Below are 21624 nucleotides of genomic sequence, written 5' to 3' on the forward strand. Positions count from 1 at the left end.
TATAATTATTTTATTTGTTGCTTTACTTATTTTAGTCTGTCTTCACCAGTAAAACACAACAGAACATCTTTGTGTCCTGTTTATTCTTCTTCACCATTATATCTCTAGCACATATAGAATCCCTGATATATAATAGGCACTCAAAAATATTTGTCAAACTAAGAAATGAGTGAATGAAAGGCATGTGCTATTCACTAGGGGTTTGTTATATATACACAGGGTTTCTATGCTTACAAACTGTATAGTCCAGTAAAGGATATATACCAATTATCAGGCAATTGCAGTATAACCTATGTGTGTGATATCAGAAGGACATAGTGTTATAACAGCACATAAGGTCTAGAGATTTATGCTCCTACTATAATACAGTGGCTTATTTGAACCAAGCTTCCCACCAAGAACAACTATAAAAGCTATATAAATTTTTAAAATTTTTTAAATAAAAAAAAGAGAAGAAAAAGCAGGTGTCTGAAGAGAACAACGGAGGTATCCAGGATTTAAGGCACCAAGATCTCAGAGAAAAGTGAAGGACAGAGAAGTAACACTAGAATTCTCTGCCACATTTTTCCTCAAAGCATTTACTAATTCCTAAGCCAGAGGGATGGGGGGAGGTGTAATGGTAGAAGAGGCCAAGAAGCCAACCATAACAGAGTAGATAAGAGGCTAAGAAAATAAACAGAATTTTAGCAGTCTTAGCCGTTCAGGGCCTGCAGTGGGGAGGGGCCCTGGCAAATATCTCAGGCTCTTAGTTTAAACCTTTGAAGTGCTCTAGGAATAAGGACAAATAGGAAATATACCAGCCTTAGCAAAGACTGGAATTTTTTAGTCAGAAATATTGTGTAGGTGTGGAAATGCAGAAAGGACTAAAGAACAAAAAGAAGTGTTAATATGCGGGTAAATGTAAATGACTATTGATTATATAAAATAATAATGTCTTATGAAGTTAAAATTGGTTTGTATATAAATATTATATATTAAATCATAAATGTAGAGTATATGTTTATATAATATATATAGAAATATATATAATAGTTATATATGTACACACATACATACACTAGATATATACATACTAAATATTATATATACTAAATATTTATATAGAACATATGGTACATCATAGCACAAAAAGCAGAGAGGAATAAATGTAGTTAGCATATTTTAAGTCTCATGCATTGTCTGGGAAGTAATAAAAATATCAAATTATAGTATACTATAATAAGTCAAGGATGCATATTATAATCTCTAAAATAACCACTAAAATAGGGGATGCCTGGGTGGGTCAGTCAATTAAGCATCCAACTTTGGCTTAGGTCATTATCTTGTGGTTTGTGACTTCGAGCCCCTCATCATGCTGTGCTGACAGCTCAGAGCCTGGAGCCTGCTTTGGATTGTGTCTCCCTCCCTCTCTGTCTGCCCCTCCCCTGCTTGCACCCTGTCTCTCAAAAATGAATAAACATTAAAAAAAATTAAAATAACCACTAAAATAATAATAAAAAAACTAGTAACTAACAAGCTAATTGAAGAGAAAGAAATTAAAATAACAAAAAGTGGTGAATTCAAAAGAAGAAAAGATGAAATAAAAACAGAAGTAACAAATAGTAGGGTGATAGTCTTAAACCCAAATGTAGCAGAAATTATATTAAATGTAAATGGACTAGATCCTCCGATTAAAAATTGTCATCCTGGATTATGAAAAGACAATAAATTGTATCGTGGTAATAAAGGGCCCACCTTAAACGGAAAGATACAGCAAATTGAAAGAAAAGATTAGAAAAAAATTGCAATAAAAGATAGCTGGTGTGGCTGTATTAATATCAGAGAAAATTAAGGTAAGCAGGATTGTAGATTATTGGGAGGGACATTTCATATATTTAAATGGATCAGTTCATCAGAAAAATATAATAATTCTAAATTTGTATGTAACAACATAGCCTCAAAATAAACATAAACAATCTTTTGTCCAAATCTAGCCTTGGGAATGAAGGGGAGGCTGAGAAGATAAGTGAAACTGAGATAAGCTGTGGAGAGAGGAAGGTAGAAAGAAAGAGTATTCTAGACAGAAGTAAGAACATTTTCAAAGAATGGAGGCAAGAAAGTTTCAAACTGGAGAAAGAGAGATTGAGGAATGGGGTTGGATGGGAGGAGGATTGCCTGATGAGAGCAATGAATGATAAAAGGGGGTTAGAAAATACAAGAATCATAGATATGATATTAAAAAGATGAGACTCTTTCATGGAAACCAGAAAGTTTTGAAGTATTATATGGTGACTTGATCAGATTTGTTTTCAGATCTCTCTTACTACTGTGGGGGGAATGAATTGGAGGAGGGCAAGACTATTGCCAAGGAGACATATTTCAGTAATCCAGGTGAGATGATGTTGGCTGAGGCTGTGGAGATAGAAGGGAACAGATTTTTAAAATAAAGTATCCTAAGCCTGTACAATATTTAAATTTTAGTAAGTGACTAGACTTACTCTTAGATTAATGAATAGGAAACTCGGCAATAGAGCTAGAGGTTGAGAAATTTTAAGGACTGCAGTTTGTTTTCTTTATGTCTACAAAACCAACCGCATGGCAGTGTTGCCTTTCATTTTCAAAGGTCAGGTTTTGTCAAACCACTGTGGATTGGTTGTAACTTTAAGCTGGTTGTGTTTTTGTTGGCAGAATATACATTTGGAACAATTAAACTCCCTTTACTCTCTGTTTTAGAGCTCCCTCCCTATTTTTTATTTTAGTTGACTTACTTAGATTTGGCAGTCTGTGGGCAAATGTCCAAGTCTTTCCTCAAGGAATGTGTGCATTATTTTAAGTCCATTAAGTAAAATAATATAGTATACATACATGTGGTTTCCCTGCCCCAGCACAACTTCTTAAGCTTCTTATTTGCTAACATCCTTTCTCAGACATAAAATTCTATATTAAAAGAGAAACAGTAACCCATCAAGTAATGAGTTATATGCTAATGTGGTTATTTCGTTTATTATCTAATTGTACTAGAATGTATTTTTTATGAAAGCAGGGACATTGTCTCTTTTGCTCAAGCCCATATCCCCCTTGCCCAGATTAGTACTCAGCATATACCAGGTACTCAATATTGAAGAATAAATGAATGACAAGAATGAAGAGATGAAGGAATATTTGTCTTAAGTAAATCAAATTCACTAAAATAAGGTGTTTCTTTTCATTTCAATCTTATAAATTCATTTTATTTTCATTTGAAGTTTTGAAAGCTGATATTAGAATGTTTGAAAGTAAAGTGATTATTTTTCATATTTGCAGGACTATCTCAAGCAGGTGCTGGACATTGATCTTCATGCTCAGATCCATTTTGGCAGGGTTTTTATGAAACCAGGGTATGAAAATAATCTTGTTATCTCATATATGGGGTTGGCTTGGCTTGCTTTGACTAACAAAGTTTTAAATGTTTTCTTTTTACATTTTCTATTATGGATTATTTATTCTAATAAAAGAAATAGTATTAGAATTCCTTGCATCGTGTAGCGCCTACCTGAAATGGGAATTCATCTTCTTTATGAGTCACTGGGTTTATTATAAACAAAGCAAAGCAATTTTCCAAACCTTTTCTCTGTAGTTCCCATGTCTAGTTCCTTCTTTCTCTTTTTCTCTTTCTCCCCATACTGCTGCTTTCTTTCCTTTCAAAAACATTTTAGTATGAAAATTCTCAAAATGCACAAAAATAAGGAGTACAGTGAAACCCCCGTGTACTCATCACCTAGCTTCAGTAACTATCACCATTTTCCCAGACTGTTTTATCAATCCTCCCTTCCCTTTTTGAGAGGACAGAAGGCTAGATTGTTTGTTGGGTTGTTTGTTTGTTTGTTTTTGGGTTTTTTTGTTTTTTTATTGCTTTAAAGCCAATTCTACAATGTCATTTTGGTATACATCTCAAATAATAATAACGATAACAGCAGCATTCTCTTGTGTAATCACAGTGGTATTCTTACCTAACAAAATAAATAAGAGTATCTTAATATCATCTAATACCCTGATCATATTCAAAATTCTCCCAAATGTTAAGAAAAAGAATGTCTTTGGGGAGCCTTGATGGCTCAGTTGGTTGAACATCCAACTCCTGATTTTGGCTCAGGTTATGATCCCAGGGTTGTGGGATTAAGCCCCATATCGGGCTCTGTGCTGAGTGTAGAGCCTGCTTAAGATTTGCGCTCTCTCTCTCTCTCTCTCTCTCTCTTTCTCTCCCTTTCTCCCATTCTCCCTTTCTCTGCCCCTGTCCCCAGCTCGTATTCTCTCTCTGTCTCTCAAAATAAAACAAATAAATTAAAAAAAAGAGAGAATGCCTTCTTACATGCTTTATTTGAATTAGAATTCATCAGTTCCACAAGCTGTATTTGGTTATTAAATCTATATTGAATAAGAACATTTACCTCTACCCTCCTTTTTTCATGCCACTGACTTGCTGAAGAAACTGAATCATTTGTCCTAACAAATGGATTTGGCTAATGGCTCCGTTGTGGTGGTGGTGAACTTGTTCTGCTCTCTTTCCAGTATATTATATGGACTAGAAGTTAGATCTAAAAGCTTGATTAGATTCAGATTCAATTTTTCTTCCCTTTGCAAAAATACTTCATAAGTACTCTTTCATACTGCTTCTTACCACCTCCTGGGAAAAAGAAAAATAACCACATACCAAGATCTGGCACATCTCCTAAAGCTAATAACTCCCTAAGGAAGGGCTGATGGAGGTTCTGTAATCAGTTATAAATCCTCAAAGAATGCCAAACAATGGTGTTGATGAAAATGTGTGGCCATGTCTTTAAGCAATAGTTTGCCTGTTCAGACCTGTTACTCTATAAACTTTTCCTTCCCCATTCAAAGGCTTCAGTGTAGAGGTGAGCATTCAAATTCTAGCACACCTCCATGCTGTCAGGGACAACAGTAATTATGCTTTCGTTTCAGAATTATACCCTGATGGGTATTCATGTGAACCCTAAGAGAGAGTAGAGGTGAGACATCAGTTGTTAGGAGTGAGCTATGGGAACATCATAAATTTCAGAAGCCTTTTTTAAGTATAAAGGCATCCCTCCTCAACTCCCCGATTTATTGGGTACCTCTCATCAGGTCTAGGATTAGGCTTTATCACCATGATTTTACCATTTAAGTATGAAGTTAAGATTAACCCTAAAGTCTTCTCCACAATTTGATAGAATGTAAAATTCCTGGCATTATATATCTGTAGTTGCCCCAATATGGCTACTGCTAACAAAGTCCTTTTATTATTGAGACTATTGAATTTGAATCATTCTCATTAAGAATATTTTGTCTTAAGTAAATATTATTATGTTGTGAGTGCACAGGCATTTTTTCCCATCCCTGTAGGCAGTACTAATTTGATTAGAATACAGAGGACATCCCAAAAGCATGTCAGTGTGCTTCTTAGTAACCTCAAAAATTGAATTGACTGTTCTTTATGTAGTGAGAAAGAAGCTGATATTAGTTGCCCTCACCTCTAGAGGAGAATTATTTGTAATATCTATTATTTAAGTCAATCTCAGCACCTGTAATGTATAATTTTGGTACTATTTTATTTTCAGTTTATTTTTTTACCACTTCAACTTAACGCTCTCATCAGTTCCTAATGTTTATTCTCCTCCCTTAAAGTCATAACACTCTGCAACCTCAGTCATTGTATAAATGCTGTTACATTCTGATCTCAAGAGGAGAACTGAACAATAGGTGCTGAGTTAGAAGGAAATGGCTTACCAGAACTTAAACAAAAGCTTCACAGTCTTGTAATAGGACACTCATGATAGCAGTGCATGATAAAATGTTTTGTTGTAATGGAATGTTTTTTAAATGAGTACCTTTAGAGAAATCACAGTACCTGTCTGCAAGATGTAAAAGATAATTTAAATTGGCTTTAAATATAATAGAAGGAAAGTATTATGCATTCCCTCCTCACTCTTATTATGTGTGTTAGTTTGCTATAATAAAATAGTTTAGAAGTTTAAGTGGGCTTCCTTTTACTTGGCCAGAATTTATACTTGTCTAAAGATAAGAATTTAAAAGTAATTGCTCCTTAATAGTAGAACAAGAAGTATAAAAAGCTCAAGAACAATTTAGCTTTGTTCTTCCCACATACAGTACATTAAGAATGTAATTAACCTCTTTCATTTTAGACACAGAGATATTCAAAAAGACATTTGAAGTATTACCAATCAGGACTACCAGTCACAATTCTATGGGTCGTCTACAGTGAACATAGCTGTTGTCAGGAGTGTATCTTGGAAATTATTTTCATCACATAGTAACAGTCATTGCCAAATAACCTATTCATAAATTGGTATGATAATGTAATCTAGTTTTTCTAAAATACAGCCAAGAATCAGGAAATAAGCAAAAAGGGCCTCAGAGTAGCCAAAAATAGATGTTACATAGTACACATACTAACACTTCACAGCAGACCCTCTGAGAGCCTTGTCCAATTATGAGCCATAAAATTAAAAGAATCTTGGTTCAAATCTTTGTTTTCCCATTTAGTAGCTAAGTGATTTGAGCCAAATTTCTTAATCTCTGAGTCTTAGTTTCCTCATCTATAAAATGGGATGATACCTGTTACTTCATGGGATTGTTGTGAAAGTTAAATGAAATAATGGATGTAATGCATAGATGTTTCTTTCAAAATAATAACATTACTATTATTATTATCATTCTGACAATATAATTATTACTAATCCTCTCTGGTTCCTAAACCTAAAGCCAGCTTTAAGGGACAAGATGACGGAGCCTAGCATGAAGGGGAGCCACAGAAAAAAACTAAGGGAAAAGAGACAAGAACCTCAGTGTGTGGGATGAAGTTATGGTTTATAGGTGAAAACAATGCACAATATACCCTTGTGACCCTACATCACTGTAGGATAGCAGAGTAGAATAAGTTAATAATGATAGTTGTGAATCATCAAAAAAATGTTAATGTTCATCATATTATTGCAAAAGCTAATAATGAGTGATCCATTTTTGAAAGACAAAGTTGCAAAAATAATAAAAATGATTTAGGTACTGAAAGAGATAATTTTTCAACTATATGGAAATTTTAACATTCCCTAATGATTCTACATTACTCAAGTTTCATTAATATAAGGAAATCTTAGCTAAAAGTTTAAAGCATAAACATAAAGCATAATCAGTAGAAAAAAATATCACTATTCTTGACTGCCTGTCCACTCTATGCCACTTACACTCAGCCCTCTCCCACACCCCCATGATCAGGATTCATGTCAGAATCTTGAGGAAGTATAATTTATAAATATTTTTAAATTAATACTGCTTTAGTTTTGTTCTAGTCATGGTATTTTATTTATTTTGACATTTCAAAAAAATCCCTTCATAAAAAGCCAGTGTTGTGTTTATTGCTGAGTATAGTTTTAAATGGTTGAGGAGTACTCATCTTGAACAACAGGCAGTTATCTGATAGACTATCACCAGCTAGTCTTGCAGTAATAAGAATGATTGTTGTAGATCTCCAGCAAAATAGTATGGACGTTATCAACTAGAAGGGTAGAGAGACTCCAGGATTTGAGATACACTTCTCTGGCACTAGCAGGACATGGGAGAAAAAAAAAAAAGCTACAGAAAACCAGGAAGTTTGGTTACTTGAAAATAAAGATGCTAAAAATAAATTAATGTAAATGCTTTTGAAACAGTTCATGGTATAAAGGTTTAAAGAAGAGTCAACAGAAAAGTATTTTTATATGATAAATACTCTATATGAAAATCCACATAGCAAGAAAACTGGAGTACTTAATTTACTTGTCACATTACTTAGCAGTCCCTAACAAATGATCTCTTTCATTCTCTAGCCTGCCAACAACATTTGCAACTTTGGATATTGATGGTGTAAGAAAAATAATCTTTGCACTACCAGGTAAGAATAATTGAAACAGTTTCTTCTGCTTTTCCTATAAAAATGATCAAAATCATTTTGAAACCCAGGTGACCAGTTCCTTATCAGAGCACTCCATTTGGAATCTGAAAGACCTGGGCTTAAGACCCAGCTTTACTTACTGTATGACCTTGGGCAAATCACTTAAACTTTTTAAAGCTGTTTCTTCATCTATACAATGGGCTAAAGCCTACTTTGTCTGATTGGTGTAAAAGTCAAATTAGATAGTATCTTTCAAATTATATCCCAAACCCTAAAATGGTAGCCAAGTGTTAACTGTCACTAGATCTATCTGGGGTACCTGCTTTTCCTTATAAAAAATTGGTCTAAGTTAGCAGTCTAATCACCTCCCATAGCTAGAAGTATTGTGTTTATAAGTCCAAAGGGCCTTGAATCACCCATGAAAGTAAATGGTAAACAAACAAACAAAAAAAAAATACAAAACTGGCTTTTGTTCTTGCCAGGTTTGGACTGGGATGGGGCAGGCAACATGGAATGAGGGGTTTCTCAGCCAAACCCCAGGCATCATCAGTCTGACCATATCACTGTCCCCATCCTCGCTCCCGTGTGAACAGAAACTCACATGTTCAGACAGTAGAAAAAGCGAAGTGGTTCCGTTTATAAAGACTTTCAGAGTCAGTTTTTTATTGATTTTTGGCTTGCAGTTAAAGCCATGCTTTTAAAGTCATTACCAATCTTGATAAATTCTAAAGCAGTTTAGAGGTTTTGTGTATCTACTTGTTATTTTTTCCAGCTTTTAAAATTATCCTCTGATCTGTAGCAGCGTCCTATTCTCTATGTTTTCGGACAGATTCCTTCAGAAAATAACCTGCTTATTCCTTTCAGATGCACAAATCTGGTGACTTTGGGATACTTATCTGCTTTTGATAGTAAATAAATCTCAAAATAGAGTATAAGGAAAGGAAGACAGGCAGAAAATTTTGAAAAGCATTTTTTGGAGTTTTGAATTTTGAAAGCATTTCTAAAGCTCCTATCTATAAGCATAAAAGATTAGGTTTATATCCTACAGGAAATGTTAAGAGAGAAGACTGGTAAGTAAAGTAGTCCTCAAATGTATCTGTAGTAAAAACTCCTTAGGGCCTTTAAGGTATGTATGCTCAGATCCTCTGGAAAAATGTGATTCTCTTCCTAGCTTCATTTTGCCTAGAAAAGACTGTTACTTTGTCTACAGAAGACAGGACTTGCCCTATAGACAAAGAATTATACTGGGAGCCTACTTTGCCTTTACTTATGAACTATTGTTCATCTGCCAAAGAAGTTATAATTAAATAACCTATTTTCAAATTGCTACTTTCATTTGAAATTTTCTCTGCCCAGCCTCAGTGAACCAAAAGAGGGCAGCAACAACCCAGATGTTCAGATTGTGGAATCAGTAAAGTGGTTCCTTTTAAAAGGATTTTAAAATTCATGATTGTATTTCTGCTTTTCTGAAGGCTGCACATTTAAAACTGTTACTAATCTTGATAACTTTGTTTGTTTGTTTGTTTGTTTGTTTGTTTGTTTGTTTGTTTTGAAGAGAGAGAGAGACAGCATGAGCAGGAGAGAAGGAGGAGTAGAGAGAGAGGGAGACGCAGAATCTGAAACAGGCTCCAGGCTACAAGCTGTCAGCACAGTGCCCAGTGTGGCTCAAACTCACAAACTGTGAGATATTGACCTGAACCAAAGTTGAACATTTAACCAACTGAGCCACCAGGAGCTCCTAATCTTGATAACTTTTAAAGCAGTTTAAAAGATTGATGTATCTACTTGCCATTTTTTTTAACTTTTTAAAATTACTGTAATAACATATGTTCACTATAAAAACATTAGAAAATACAGGTAAGCGTTAAGAAATGTTATTGGTAATCCCTTCCCCCTACACACAAAATAACCACTATTTGCAATTGTTTGCGATCCATTTTCAATTAGAGTAATTTTATAAAGCAGCAGCATTACAAGAATGCCGTCATCGTTGCTGAACAATAGCTTTTTGCTTTTTTCTTTTTTTTTGCTTTCCCAGAAACATGTTCATCTGTGTATTTTGAGACAGGTGAAAAGCAATTAATTCTCATTAAGAGTCTGCTGTGCTGTTGGGCAAGACAACTCATTTTTCTATTGAAATTATTACTATTACTCATTACTTTTTACAGCTTAAAAAAATCTATTCTTAACTACTTTTGTGGGTAGAAGAAAATTAAAGGTATGGTTTTAGCTAATAATAGGCTAAACCATTGCCTTTTACTTTGATGATGCAATTAGCAGCACAAGCCAGGCCAAGGGAAACTAAAAATCTAATAGTCGATCCCAAGCCCTCTGCATACATATACATGCTCGATACCACTGGATTAATGTATTAGTAAAATTGGAATTTTAGACCCAGGAGGGATACTGAGAGGCATGTAGTCCAAACCTTTCATTTTGGGAAGAGTAAAATTAGATTCAGAAAGGTTTGGAACTCACTCGGGCCGCTCAGTTTATTTAGTTAACAGTACCACACAAGAAACGAAATCTGTGATTCTCAGCACAGTCATTTTTTTCATTGCCCACCTTTCTTTCCTTCGAAGGGCATGACCCACCCAGATTTCTTCTTGGAGAGGTACAACTGAATTCTTCAAGTTTTGTTTATAGTTTTAAAAGAACTTGGTATTTCTATTAGTCTGCCCAGACTGCCATAACAGACTATCACAGACCAAATGGCTTAAACAACAGAAATTTATTTCCTCACAGTTCTGGAGACTGGAAGTCTAAGATCAAGATGCCAGCAAGGCTGGTTTCTGTTGAGTCTTTCTTCCTGGCTTGCAGATGGCCAACTTCTCACTGTGTCCTCACATGCCTTTTTTTCTGTGTACATGTGCTCCTGGTGTTTCTCCCTCTTTTTATATGGACACCAGTCTTGTTGGATTAGGACCTCATCCTTATGACCTCATTTAACTTTGATTACCTCTTTAAAGGCCCTATTATCTATAAATACAGTCATATTGGGTGTTAAGACTTCAACATATGAATTTGCAAGGGACACAATTCAGCCTATAACAGTATTCCTCTTCAAGTCCTTCGCAGCTTAAATTGTTTAGTTTTATTTTTTTAATTTAAAGAGATTTCTGGGTAGAGGGGGGTTATGGATACATTTCTTTGTGCTTAACGTATTTTCTAAATGTTTTTGTACAGAGCATGTATTACTGTGGCAATTTTAAAATATTTTAAAAATAGCAGGTACAATCTGCTTTAAAAGTTACAAAGATTAGTAATGACTTTCAATGTATAGTTCCCAGGAAATTGGAAATAAAAACTGTGTTAAACAGTTTCTGGGAATCAGAAGTTTCTGTATTTCACTGGTAGACAAATGTTTATACCTTCTGTGGTATTTGGTTGACTGTAGCTCTATTCTGGCATCCTTCAGGATTTAAGGTGATTTAGAAGATTAGGAGTTAGTGGTTAGTCACTTCACTCTTTATGATGCCTGAAGGTATAGACAATCGTAATTTTTTGGCAAATTTTTATACGTGTACTATAAATAACTGCTTGGTTGACTTTCAGGGAATCCTGTGTCAGCCGTGGTCACCTGCAACCTCTTTGTTGTGCCTGCACTGAGAAAGATGCAGGGCATCTTGGATCCTCGGCCAACCATCATCAAAGCCAGGGTAATGTTTTCTAAATGACAAGGAACCAAAACTGAAGCCTAATAACAATTAAGGATATGATTTTCCAACTGCCCAAAATAAACATCCAGAATTTTGTAGTCGTTGTGAGGGAAAATGTAGTTATATTCTCCCCATCATGACAGAAATGGAGGGGAAAGGGTCCCATTTATTCCCAGCCCACATTATTCCACAACTTCTAAAGTAAATAATTTTTTCTGGCAGAATCCATATGGAAGTGGATATGTAATGATAAAATGGCAAATAGAATGAGACTGGCACTACCCTAAAATAAACCTATATGGAAGGAGGGACAAGAATTCCCTTTCAGCTGTGTAAAGTCACACAGCCAACTATTTATCTGCTCACTTTTTCCGCAACCTCTCTGATAAATTTTAAACAATTTGGAAAAAGACAGTCAAAGGACTAGAAGGAGACTAGCGAGTTAAAATAAAACGTTGACCACATTTTTAGGAAAAGGACAACTAAGGCTGAGAAATTATACTTGGTTAAAAGGCCACTTAGAAATTAGAGTCCCCTTCTCCACCAACACTAACTTCAGTTTGATTTACTACTACTCAACTAATTATGTAACACAATTTCTATATAACTAATAATTAATTCTCTTGGCAATGTGACCTACAGTATCAAACCATTGCTTTTTTTAAAACCTTGATTGAGATACAATTGACATACAAAAAATTACATATATATAACATACATATTTTGACGAGACAACATACGCATATGCCCATATCATCACCACAGTCAAGGTACTAACATATTTATCACCTCCATAAACTTTCTGTGTTCTTTTGTGGTTTTATTTGTTTGATTTGTGGTATGAACATTTAACATGAGAACTATCCTCTTAACGTATTTTAAAGTGAAGAACACCATGTTGTCAACTATAGGTACTGTGTAGTACAACAGATCTCTAGAACTTACTCACCTTGTATAAGAGAAAATTTATACCCATTGAAAATCAATTCCCCATGGCCCACTCCCCTCAGCCTCTGACAATCACCATTCTATTCTCTGCTTCTATGACTATTTTTTTTTATAAAGAGCTTTTTTTTTTAAGTTTATTTATTTATTTATTTATTTATTTATTTATTTATTTATTTATTTTGAGAGAGAGAGAGAGCACATGAGTGGAAGAGCAGCAGAAAGAGGGAGAGAATCCCGACCAGGCTCCACACTGTCAGCGCAGAGCCCAATGTGGGGCTCCGTCCCACTAACCGTGAAATCATGACCTAGGTGAAATCAAGAGTCAGATGCTTAACTGACTGAGCCATGCAGGTGCCCCTGTGACTGACTATAATACCTCAAATAAGTGGAATCACTCAGTATTTATCCTTCTGTGACTGGTTTATTTCACTTAGCATAATGTACTCTAGGTTTATCATATTGCCACAAATGGTAGGAATATCTTTCTTTTTTAAAACTAAATAATATTTCATTGTATTAATATAGCACATTCTCCTTCTCCATTCATCTATCAATAAACATTTGAGTTGTTTACATATCTTGGCTATTACGAATAATGTTACAGTAAACATGAGAGTGCAGATGTCTCTGAAATCCTGATTTCAGTTCTTTAGGATATATACCCAGAAGTAGAACTGCTCAATCATATGTTCTATTTTCAACTTGGGGGGGGACCTCACACTGTCTTCCACAGTGGCTGAACCATTCTACATTCCTACCAACATTATATCCAGATTCCAGTTTCTCCACATTGTCACCAATACTTATCTTTTGTGTTGTTGTTGTTGTTGTTTTAATAGCTATCCTAACAGTTGTGAGATGGTATGTCATTGTGGTTTTGATATGCATTTACGTATCTTCTTTAGAGAACTGTCTATTCAAGTCCTTTGCCCATTTTTAAATCAGGTTATTTGTCTTTTTGCTATTGACTGGTAAGAGACTCTTATATATTTTGAATATTAACCCTTTATTATATAGATGGTTTGAAACATTTTCTCCCTTTTCATAAGTTGCCTTTCCATAGTGTTGTTTCCTTTGCTGTGCAGAAGCTTTTTAGTTTGATATATACTGGATATGTATTTTTTATACATAAAATACTGGATACGTATTTTTTATTTTGACAATTATGGATAATTGTCTATTTTTTATTTTGTGGCTTGTGCTTTTGGTGTCGAATACAAGAAGTCATTGCCAAGACCAATATCAAAGAGCTTTTCCTGTATGTTTTCTTGTATTTTTACTGTTTTGGGTTTTAAATATAAGTCCTTTATCCATTTTGAGTTAATGTTTGTGTATTGTGTAAAAAAGGAGTCCAAATTTAATCTTCTGCATATATATATCCATTTTTCCAATACTTAAACTGTTATTTTTTGAGAGCTTTGAAATAAATTCCAATATGACAGAATGTTATGATTAGTTGACAGGAAGAACACAAGGCATAGAGGAGGAAGAAGGAATATTTATAAAATATTATTGTGAGAATATATTGGATAAAACATTAAGGAAACCTAAGCTTCAGGTATTCTTTCTTTTTAATTTTTTTAATGTTTATTTTTTATTTTTGAGAATGAGAGAGAGAGACAGAGTGCAAGCAGAGGAGGGGCAGAGAGGGAGACAGAATCCGAAGCAGGCTCCAGGCTCCAAGCTATCAGCACAGAGCCTGACATGGGGCTTGAACTCACAGACTGAGAGATCATGACCTGAGCCAAAGCTAGATGCTTAAACCAAATGAGCCACCCAGGTGTCCCTAAACTTCAAATATTCTTAACATTGACCTTTTAAATATTGAGATTTTGTAGGCCAGCATATGAAGAGATATCCTCCTTTTCCTAAAATTTTAGTAAAAGGTCAACTATATATTCTGAAAACAGATTATCGGGGGATTTTCCAATAATCATGGTGGTGGTCTTATTTTAAATTTAATAGAAAAAGAAGAAAAACAGCCATCAGTAAACAAAAAGTATTCTGATCAAATCAGAAGGTCAGAGTCATAAAGCTTAGACATCTAAACCAATAATATGAATTTGCTCACCATTTTCATATTTGCTAAATTTAGAAAATAAGAAAAATCTGCATTGTTATAAGAGAGAAAAAGAGGATTTCTCTTTGACTTTGCAAAGTTCTTATGAATCCTTTCATTTATTTCTCATCTTAACATTCATTATCTCTTCTCTAAAACTGACATTGTGGCAGCTATCCTTTCTGACAACAGTGATGAGCTAGAGCTCTACAATCACACTGATGCATGGTACGTTGTTCACACTGCTGCTCACTCCTGTCAACTCATGGAATTGAGAATTAGTCTAAGAATCAGTCAAACTCCCTTCTCCCACAGAGCAGTGTCACTGGGACTGTCAGATGGGTCATCAGTGTCCTTGGCTGTTTACTTCTTTTGGTTTTAACTCCTAAAATCACCCCCACACCTTTCCTGACATAACTGTCACTTTTAGAACATAACTTTATTCACTTCCTTGAAACATGGTAAAGCCTCTTGTCTGTGTTTTCTGACCATCCAATATGCAGCTTACAGACACCACTTATTACTGTTCTCCAAAATGGCCACCAAAATCACAGCCTCTCCCAATCCTTACTGCTTTCAGAAAGTGAGGTAGTTATTAAATGCTGGTGTCGGTAACTCGTAGTGCTGGTTCTGAGATAGCTGTCCTGTGGTTAGGGCAATGCTGCATTATTTTGAAAGGTCAACAGAAAAAATGTCATCCTTTTGTATCAGTGCATTCTGACATCAATTTAGAACACTTGCACTATAACCTGGGTCAGTTATGGTTGAAGTTGAAATACTTCTGGCTTTCAGTAGGCAATTAAAAACGTAACCTTAATTCGCTGAATTATTAACCTAATGCTTCTACAAACAGATATCCTTTTGTGTTTCCTTAACACATTCCCTTAATATCCCATCAAAGTGCCCTCTACTGCCCCTTGTTCTTAACTCGTTTCTCTAGAAATATACCTTACACAACTCCTATTAGTATTAACAGCCCATCTCAGGCAATGATTAAGAGAAGGGAAAGGGAAAATATTTTCATCTCCCATGGGATTAGGCCAGCATGTGCTGGGAGAGTATGGACATGTTGAACTCTACTGGGTTATTCCAATTTTCCCATCTTATCTCTTCTCTTGAGCATTATTGTCTTCCTGCTATGAGAACTTCATGAATGCTTTCTGGCTGATGTCATAAACAGTAAAATACAAAGCATTTTAACAAAATGTTTATTTTGTTGGAAAATTACTAAGGTGTTTGCAGCTGTAGAGAGAAATATGATTACTTATTGTGACAAGATCAGTCATTGATCATTAAAAATGTTATTGGATGCCTGTTATATCATAATATTATGTCCTATAGATTAAAAATGGATATGGAAAATTATAGGACTTTCCATGATTTATAAGAGATGTAAATCAGTTTTAACGTATTAGGAAATGAAAAATATATAAATGAAAATATAATTTATAGAAATTTTGGAAAAGTTAATTTGAAACTGATCCATAGCAGCATGTGCAAGCATTTTAAAGTTACATGATAAATTTTAGATAAATGATTTACAGGGTAAATAAACTCAAGGATCTCTGTGGTAGACTAATGAAATCAGCACCTCATAACTTTTATAGCACTTACCAAAAAAGTTAATGTAAAGCTGCCTGAACCACTCTTTGGAAGCTTTGACCAGATTGGAGCAAAGTCCAGGCCCCCAGCATCAACCAGGGCTTTGAGCATGTTATCTTAGGCCCCCGCCCAAGTAGAATCCCCTTTGGTCATCTGTTTTCTCACAAATTCTTTTCTCCAATCTGTACAGTCCTGCATCCCAACCTATTCCCTTGAACCTTCTGGAGCTTTCACTTTTTCCTCATTCAGGTCTTTGGCAAGTGGCTCATAGTCTACCTCTCTAGCTCACCTCTTACCATCAATTGCTTTATTTCTACAATTCTAAATATCTTTATTTCTACTTCAGCAAGTCACGTATACATCCTTTTCCAATACCCTAAAGTACTTCATCTCAAAATCACCAACTCTGGTGTACAATTTAGGAACAAGGGCAAGTTACTATCAGTCTTTGTAAAAAGGGTATAAACACTCCTTTCACCCCTACCCTTAAGTCCTTAAGCCACACTGGCTTTGTCACTTTCCTCATCCAACCTAAGTCCTGTGGTGTACCACATCAACTTTTTTTTTTCCTCTTCCTTCCATGATAGCCCACTCTAAAAATCCACAAACTTGGATCAACCCTTCCTTCTTTATCTTTCACTTTTATTCCTAGGCCACAACTAGAGAAGAGTCTACAGCTGTCACATTAGCACTTCTAATTTACAAACCTCAGCAGGGGCCCAAATTCCCTTCATGATCCTTTTATATCCTATGGATCAGCTTATTCCATTCCTTACAGCAGCCTTCCAAATCTTCACCATTCTCCTAAAGCTGCTTCCACCATCCATATCCTTTGACTTTTGTAACCAAATAAGCCTGGCTTTGAATGATGGCTCCAACATTTACTAGATTATAATCCTTGACATATTTAATGGTTTCCTTTCTTCTAATCTTGCTTCCTCTTAAACCCCTGTTCTAACTCTAATCATGTAAGCATCTCCAACTAAAATGCTTCCATGCTTCACATGATCCCAGGGTTAAATCCAAACTGCTCATGTGAACGTAGGAGACCCTTCACCCCACGGCCTTTTTCCCTCTCCAGCTTCATCTGTTTCTCATCCTGAACTCTCACCATAGTAGGCTATTTACTGCTTCCAAAATGGACATGAGATCCCCTGCCTATGCCTGGGATTATTCCCCTTCCTAGAAGGTTCTTCCCTAATCACCACCATCTCCTTTCTCAGTTTTCGAGACTTCTTAGTCATAAGACTCAGAAATCACATCCCTGTGAAGCCTTTCTTGGTGTCCCTAAGAAGGGTTGACTACTTAGCTTCTTTGTGCCATTTTAATACCTTGTTGACAGCTCTGGAAATAACGTTATTGCACTGGATTTGCAAATAATTATTTACCCTGAGAAATTTTTTAGGTCACTTCTCTATAAGATGGACAGGACAAAGAGGAAGAACAAAATATTCTCACCTTTTCTTTATTAATAATTTTTTTTTTAGGTTTAAGTTCATTTAGGTTCACCGCAAAATTAAATGGAGAGTACATAGAATTCCCATATACCCACTGTCCTCACACATGTACAACCTCTCCTGCTATTGACATCTACACCAAAGTGGTACATTTGTTACAACTGATGAACCAACTGACACATCATTATCACCCAAGGTTATCAAGGATTCACTCTTAGTGTTGTATATTCATTGGGTCTTGACAAATGTATAATTTCATGTATCTACCATTGTCCTTTCATACAGAGTAGTTTCTGTGCTCTCCCTATTCATCCCTCCCTCTGTGCTATAATCGTGATCTTTTTACTATCTCCATAGTTTTATCTTTTCCAGAATCATGCAGCCTTTTGAGATTAACTCCTTTCACTTAGTAATAGGCATATAAGTTTCCTCCTTGACTGGTGTACCACCATTTATTTGTCAATCCACCTACTGAAGGACACCTTGATTATTTACAGATTTTGGCAATTATGGATAAAGCTGATACAGACATCTATGTGCAGGTTTTTGTATGGACATAAATTTTCCCTTTACTTGGGTAAATAGCAAGGAGCACGATTGCTGAACTGTATGCTAAGAGTATGTTTAATTTTGGTAAGAAACTGCCAAACCATCTTCCAAAGTTGCTGTACCATTTTGCATTCCCACCAATAGTGATTAAGAGTTCCCATTCCTCCACATTCTCACCAGGATTTGGTGTGGCCAGAGTTTTGCATTTTGACCTTTGGTAGGTGTGTAATGATATTTCATTGTTTTGGTTTGCACTTCCCTAATGACATATGATGTTGAATATCTTTCAATGTTTACTGGCCATCTGTATATCTTCTTTGATGAGATATCTGTTCAGGCCTTTTGCCCATTTTTTAATCGAGTTGTTTGTTAATGAATTTTAAGAATTTTTTGTATAATTTGGAAAGCAGACATCCATCAGATGTCTTTTACAAATATTTTTTCCCAGTTTGTGGCTTATTTCCTCATTCTTTTGACCTTTTTTTTCCTCTAATTTTCTCCCTTAGACATTTACATGTAGAACATATATGATACTATACCACATAATACAGTTTTACCTCTTTTTTAATGTTTATTTATTTATTTAGAGAGAGAGACCGCATGCACACAAGCAAAGGGAAGGGGCAGAGAGAGAAGGAGAGAGAGACTCCCAAGCAGGTTCCATGGTGTCACTGCAGAGCCCAACACAGGGCTCGATCCCACAAACTGAGATCATGACCTGAGCTGAATTCAAGAGTGGGTCACTTAACCTACTGAGCCACCCAGGTGCCCCCAGTTTTATCTCTTGGGTGACTACTGCATGTCAGAAAAATATTTGAAAAGAAACAGAGGAAATAGTCTTAGTCCATAGCCCACTCTAGTTTTGAATGAATAGAAGTCCTCAAAGGTGAAACATCAGGAGTGTCTTGGGAGCCCAGTCAGTTAAGCATCTGACTCTTGATTTCGGCTCAGATCATGATCTCATGGATCATGGGATCAAGCCCCGCATTGTGTTCTGCACTGACAGCACAGAGTCTGCTTGGGATTCTCTGTCTCTATCTTGCTCTCTCTGCACCTCTCCCATTCATGCGCTCTCTCTCTCTCTCTCTCTCTCCTTCAAAATAAATAAATAAACAAACATTTTTTTTTTAAAAAGTGAAGCATCAACTTTTTCACCCAAAAAAAATGTGTTTTGTGTTTCCTCATGGTACATCATTCATGTAAGCACTGACACTCATAGTAAATAAGTCATTTCTTAAGCTATGTGATATAATATGCCAGAACTATAATATCAGTACAGCTAAATATATTCGTTAATAAAGTATTCTGCATTTTCATAAAATACCATAAAAATCTAGTCGGTTTCATCTCAGCAAAAGGAACAGCTGTTTGTAAGGCTACAAAAAAAATTGTATTCACCTCAATTTGATGCAATTGATTCTTGTTCTTTAAATTAACATAAATTTCTTCCTTTAAAACAAACAACCCCATTTTGTAGATAAACAAACAAGTATAGAAAAGCAAAATAATTTCCTAACATAGCATGCCAGTTAATGGTACACCTGGGAGTAGAAGGCAGAGGTCAGATATCACCCCATTCTAGTATTTGTTCTCTCGTACTATCATGAGCCAATCAGTGCCTTTGCCAGGTGAAAACCTGCTCAGACACCTAACAAATAACCCAGCCACGGGAATAGTCTTGTAGTTTAATTCTGGAGAACCCCCATACACAGATTGAAAGAGAGAGACACATTTTTGCCCTCAGCTAAGCACACAATAATTCAGGAATAATGGCAAGTTACCCGTCAGTAGATATGAAATAGAGTATAAACATAAGCAATATCAACTGAAAGAGTTTAGTATGATTTAGCCAAGGAAAAACACTTCAGCATTGAATTTTATTCTGGATTCCAAAGGAAAAGCAGAGACTGTCAGAGTGAATAATTAGAATGTTTAAAAAACAGAGTAACCAGAATAGATTGGTGATAGATTTACCTGAATCAAAATTTCTAGGATATTCTTTTTTATTATTATTAAATATAATTTATTGTCAAATTGATTTCCTTATAACACCCAGTGCTCATCCCAACAGGTGCCCTCCTCAATGCCCATCACCCACTTTCCCCTCTCCCCTGGCTCCCCATCAACCCTCAGTTTGTTCTCAGTATTTAAGAGTCTCTTAGAGTTTGCCTCCCTACCTCTCTGTAACTTTATTTTTTTCCCCTTCCCCTCCCCCCATGGTCTTCTGTTAAGTTTCTCAGGATCCACATATGAGTGAAAACATATGGTATCTGTCTTTCTCTGCCTGACTTATTTCACTTAGCATAATACCCTCCAGTTCCATCCACATTGCTGCAAATGGCATGATTTCATTCTTTCTCATTGCCAAATAGTATTCCATTGTATATATAAACCACATCTTCTTTATCCATTCGTCAGTTGATGGACATTTAGACTCTTTCCATAATTTAGCTACTGTTGAAAGTGCTGCTATAAGCATCGGGGTACAAGTGCCCCTATGCATCAGCACTCCTGTATCCCTTGGATAAATTCCTAGCAGTGCTATTTCTGGGTCATAGGGTAGATCAATTTTTAATTTTTTGAGGAACCTCCACACTGTTTTCCAGAGCGGCTGTACTAGTTTGCATTCCCACCAACAGTGCAGGAGGGTCCCTGTTTCTCCACATCCTCGCCAGCTTCTAGAATCTCCTGATTTGTTCATTTTAGCCACTCTGACCGGCGTGAGGTGGTATCTCAGTGTGGTTTTGATTTGTATTTCCCTGATGAGGAGTGACGTTGAGCATCTTTTCATGTGTCTGTTGGCCATCTGGATGTCTTCTTTGGGAAAGTGTCTATTCATGTCTTCTGCCCATTTCTTCACTGGATTATTTGTTTTTCAGGTGTGGAGTTTGGTGAGTTCTTTATAGATTTTAGATATTAGCCTTTTATCTGATATGTCATTTGCAAATATCTTTTCCCATTCCGTTGGTTGCCTTTTTGTTTTGTTGATTATTTCCTTTACAGTGCAGAAGCTTTTTATCTTGATGAGGTCCCAATAGTTCATTTTTGCTTTTAATTCCCTTGCCTTTGGAGATGTGTTGAGTAAGAAATTGCTGTGGCTGAGGTCAAAGAGGTTTTTTCCTGCTTTCTCCTCTAGGGTTTTGATGGTTTCCTGTGATCACATACTGGGTCACAAAACAGCCCACAATAAATATAAAAGAATTGAGATCATACCATGCACACTTTCAGATCACAATGCTATGAAACTTGAAATCAACCACAGGAAAAAGTCTGGAAAACCTCCAAAAGCATGGAGGTTAAAGAACATCCTACTAAAGAATGAATGGGTCCACCAGCCAATTAGAAAAGAAATTAAAAAATATATGGAAACAAATGAAAATGAAAATACAAAAATTTCTAGGATATTCAAGCTGTAATTGAATCATTTGATCTAAGCAATACCTGTTC

The 21624-nt window shown here is 35.7% G+C and overlaps 1 protein-coding gene across 3 annotated transcripts in view; it reads left to right on the forward strand.

Annotated features, from left to right (window-relative positions):
- Nucleotides 1-21624, forward strand: part of GPHN (gephyrin) — a 632007-nt gene that overhangs the window by 607185 nt on the left and 3198 nt on the right. For all 3 annotated transcript variants that reach the window (XM_042989931.1, XM_042989933.1, XM_042989932.1), the window contains 3 exons: nucleotides 3283-3356; nucleotides 7839-7903; nucleotides 11459-11562. In XM_042989931.1, coding sequence (XP_042845865.1) covers nucleotides 3283-3356; nucleotides 7839-7903; nucleotides 11459-11562 — 243 coding nt within the window. The remainder of the gene's footprint in view (nucleotides 1-3282; nucleotides 3357-7838; nucleotides 7904-11458; nucleotides 11563-21624) is intronic.

Source organism: Panthera tigris, chromosome B3 (genome assembly GCF_018350195.1).
Source record: "Panthera tigris isolate Pti1 chromosome B3, P.tigris_Pti1_mat1.1, whole genome shotgun sequence".
Taxonomy (NCBI): domain Eukaryota; kingdom Metazoa; phylum Chordata; class Mammalia; order Carnivora; family Felidae; genus Panthera; species Panthera tigris.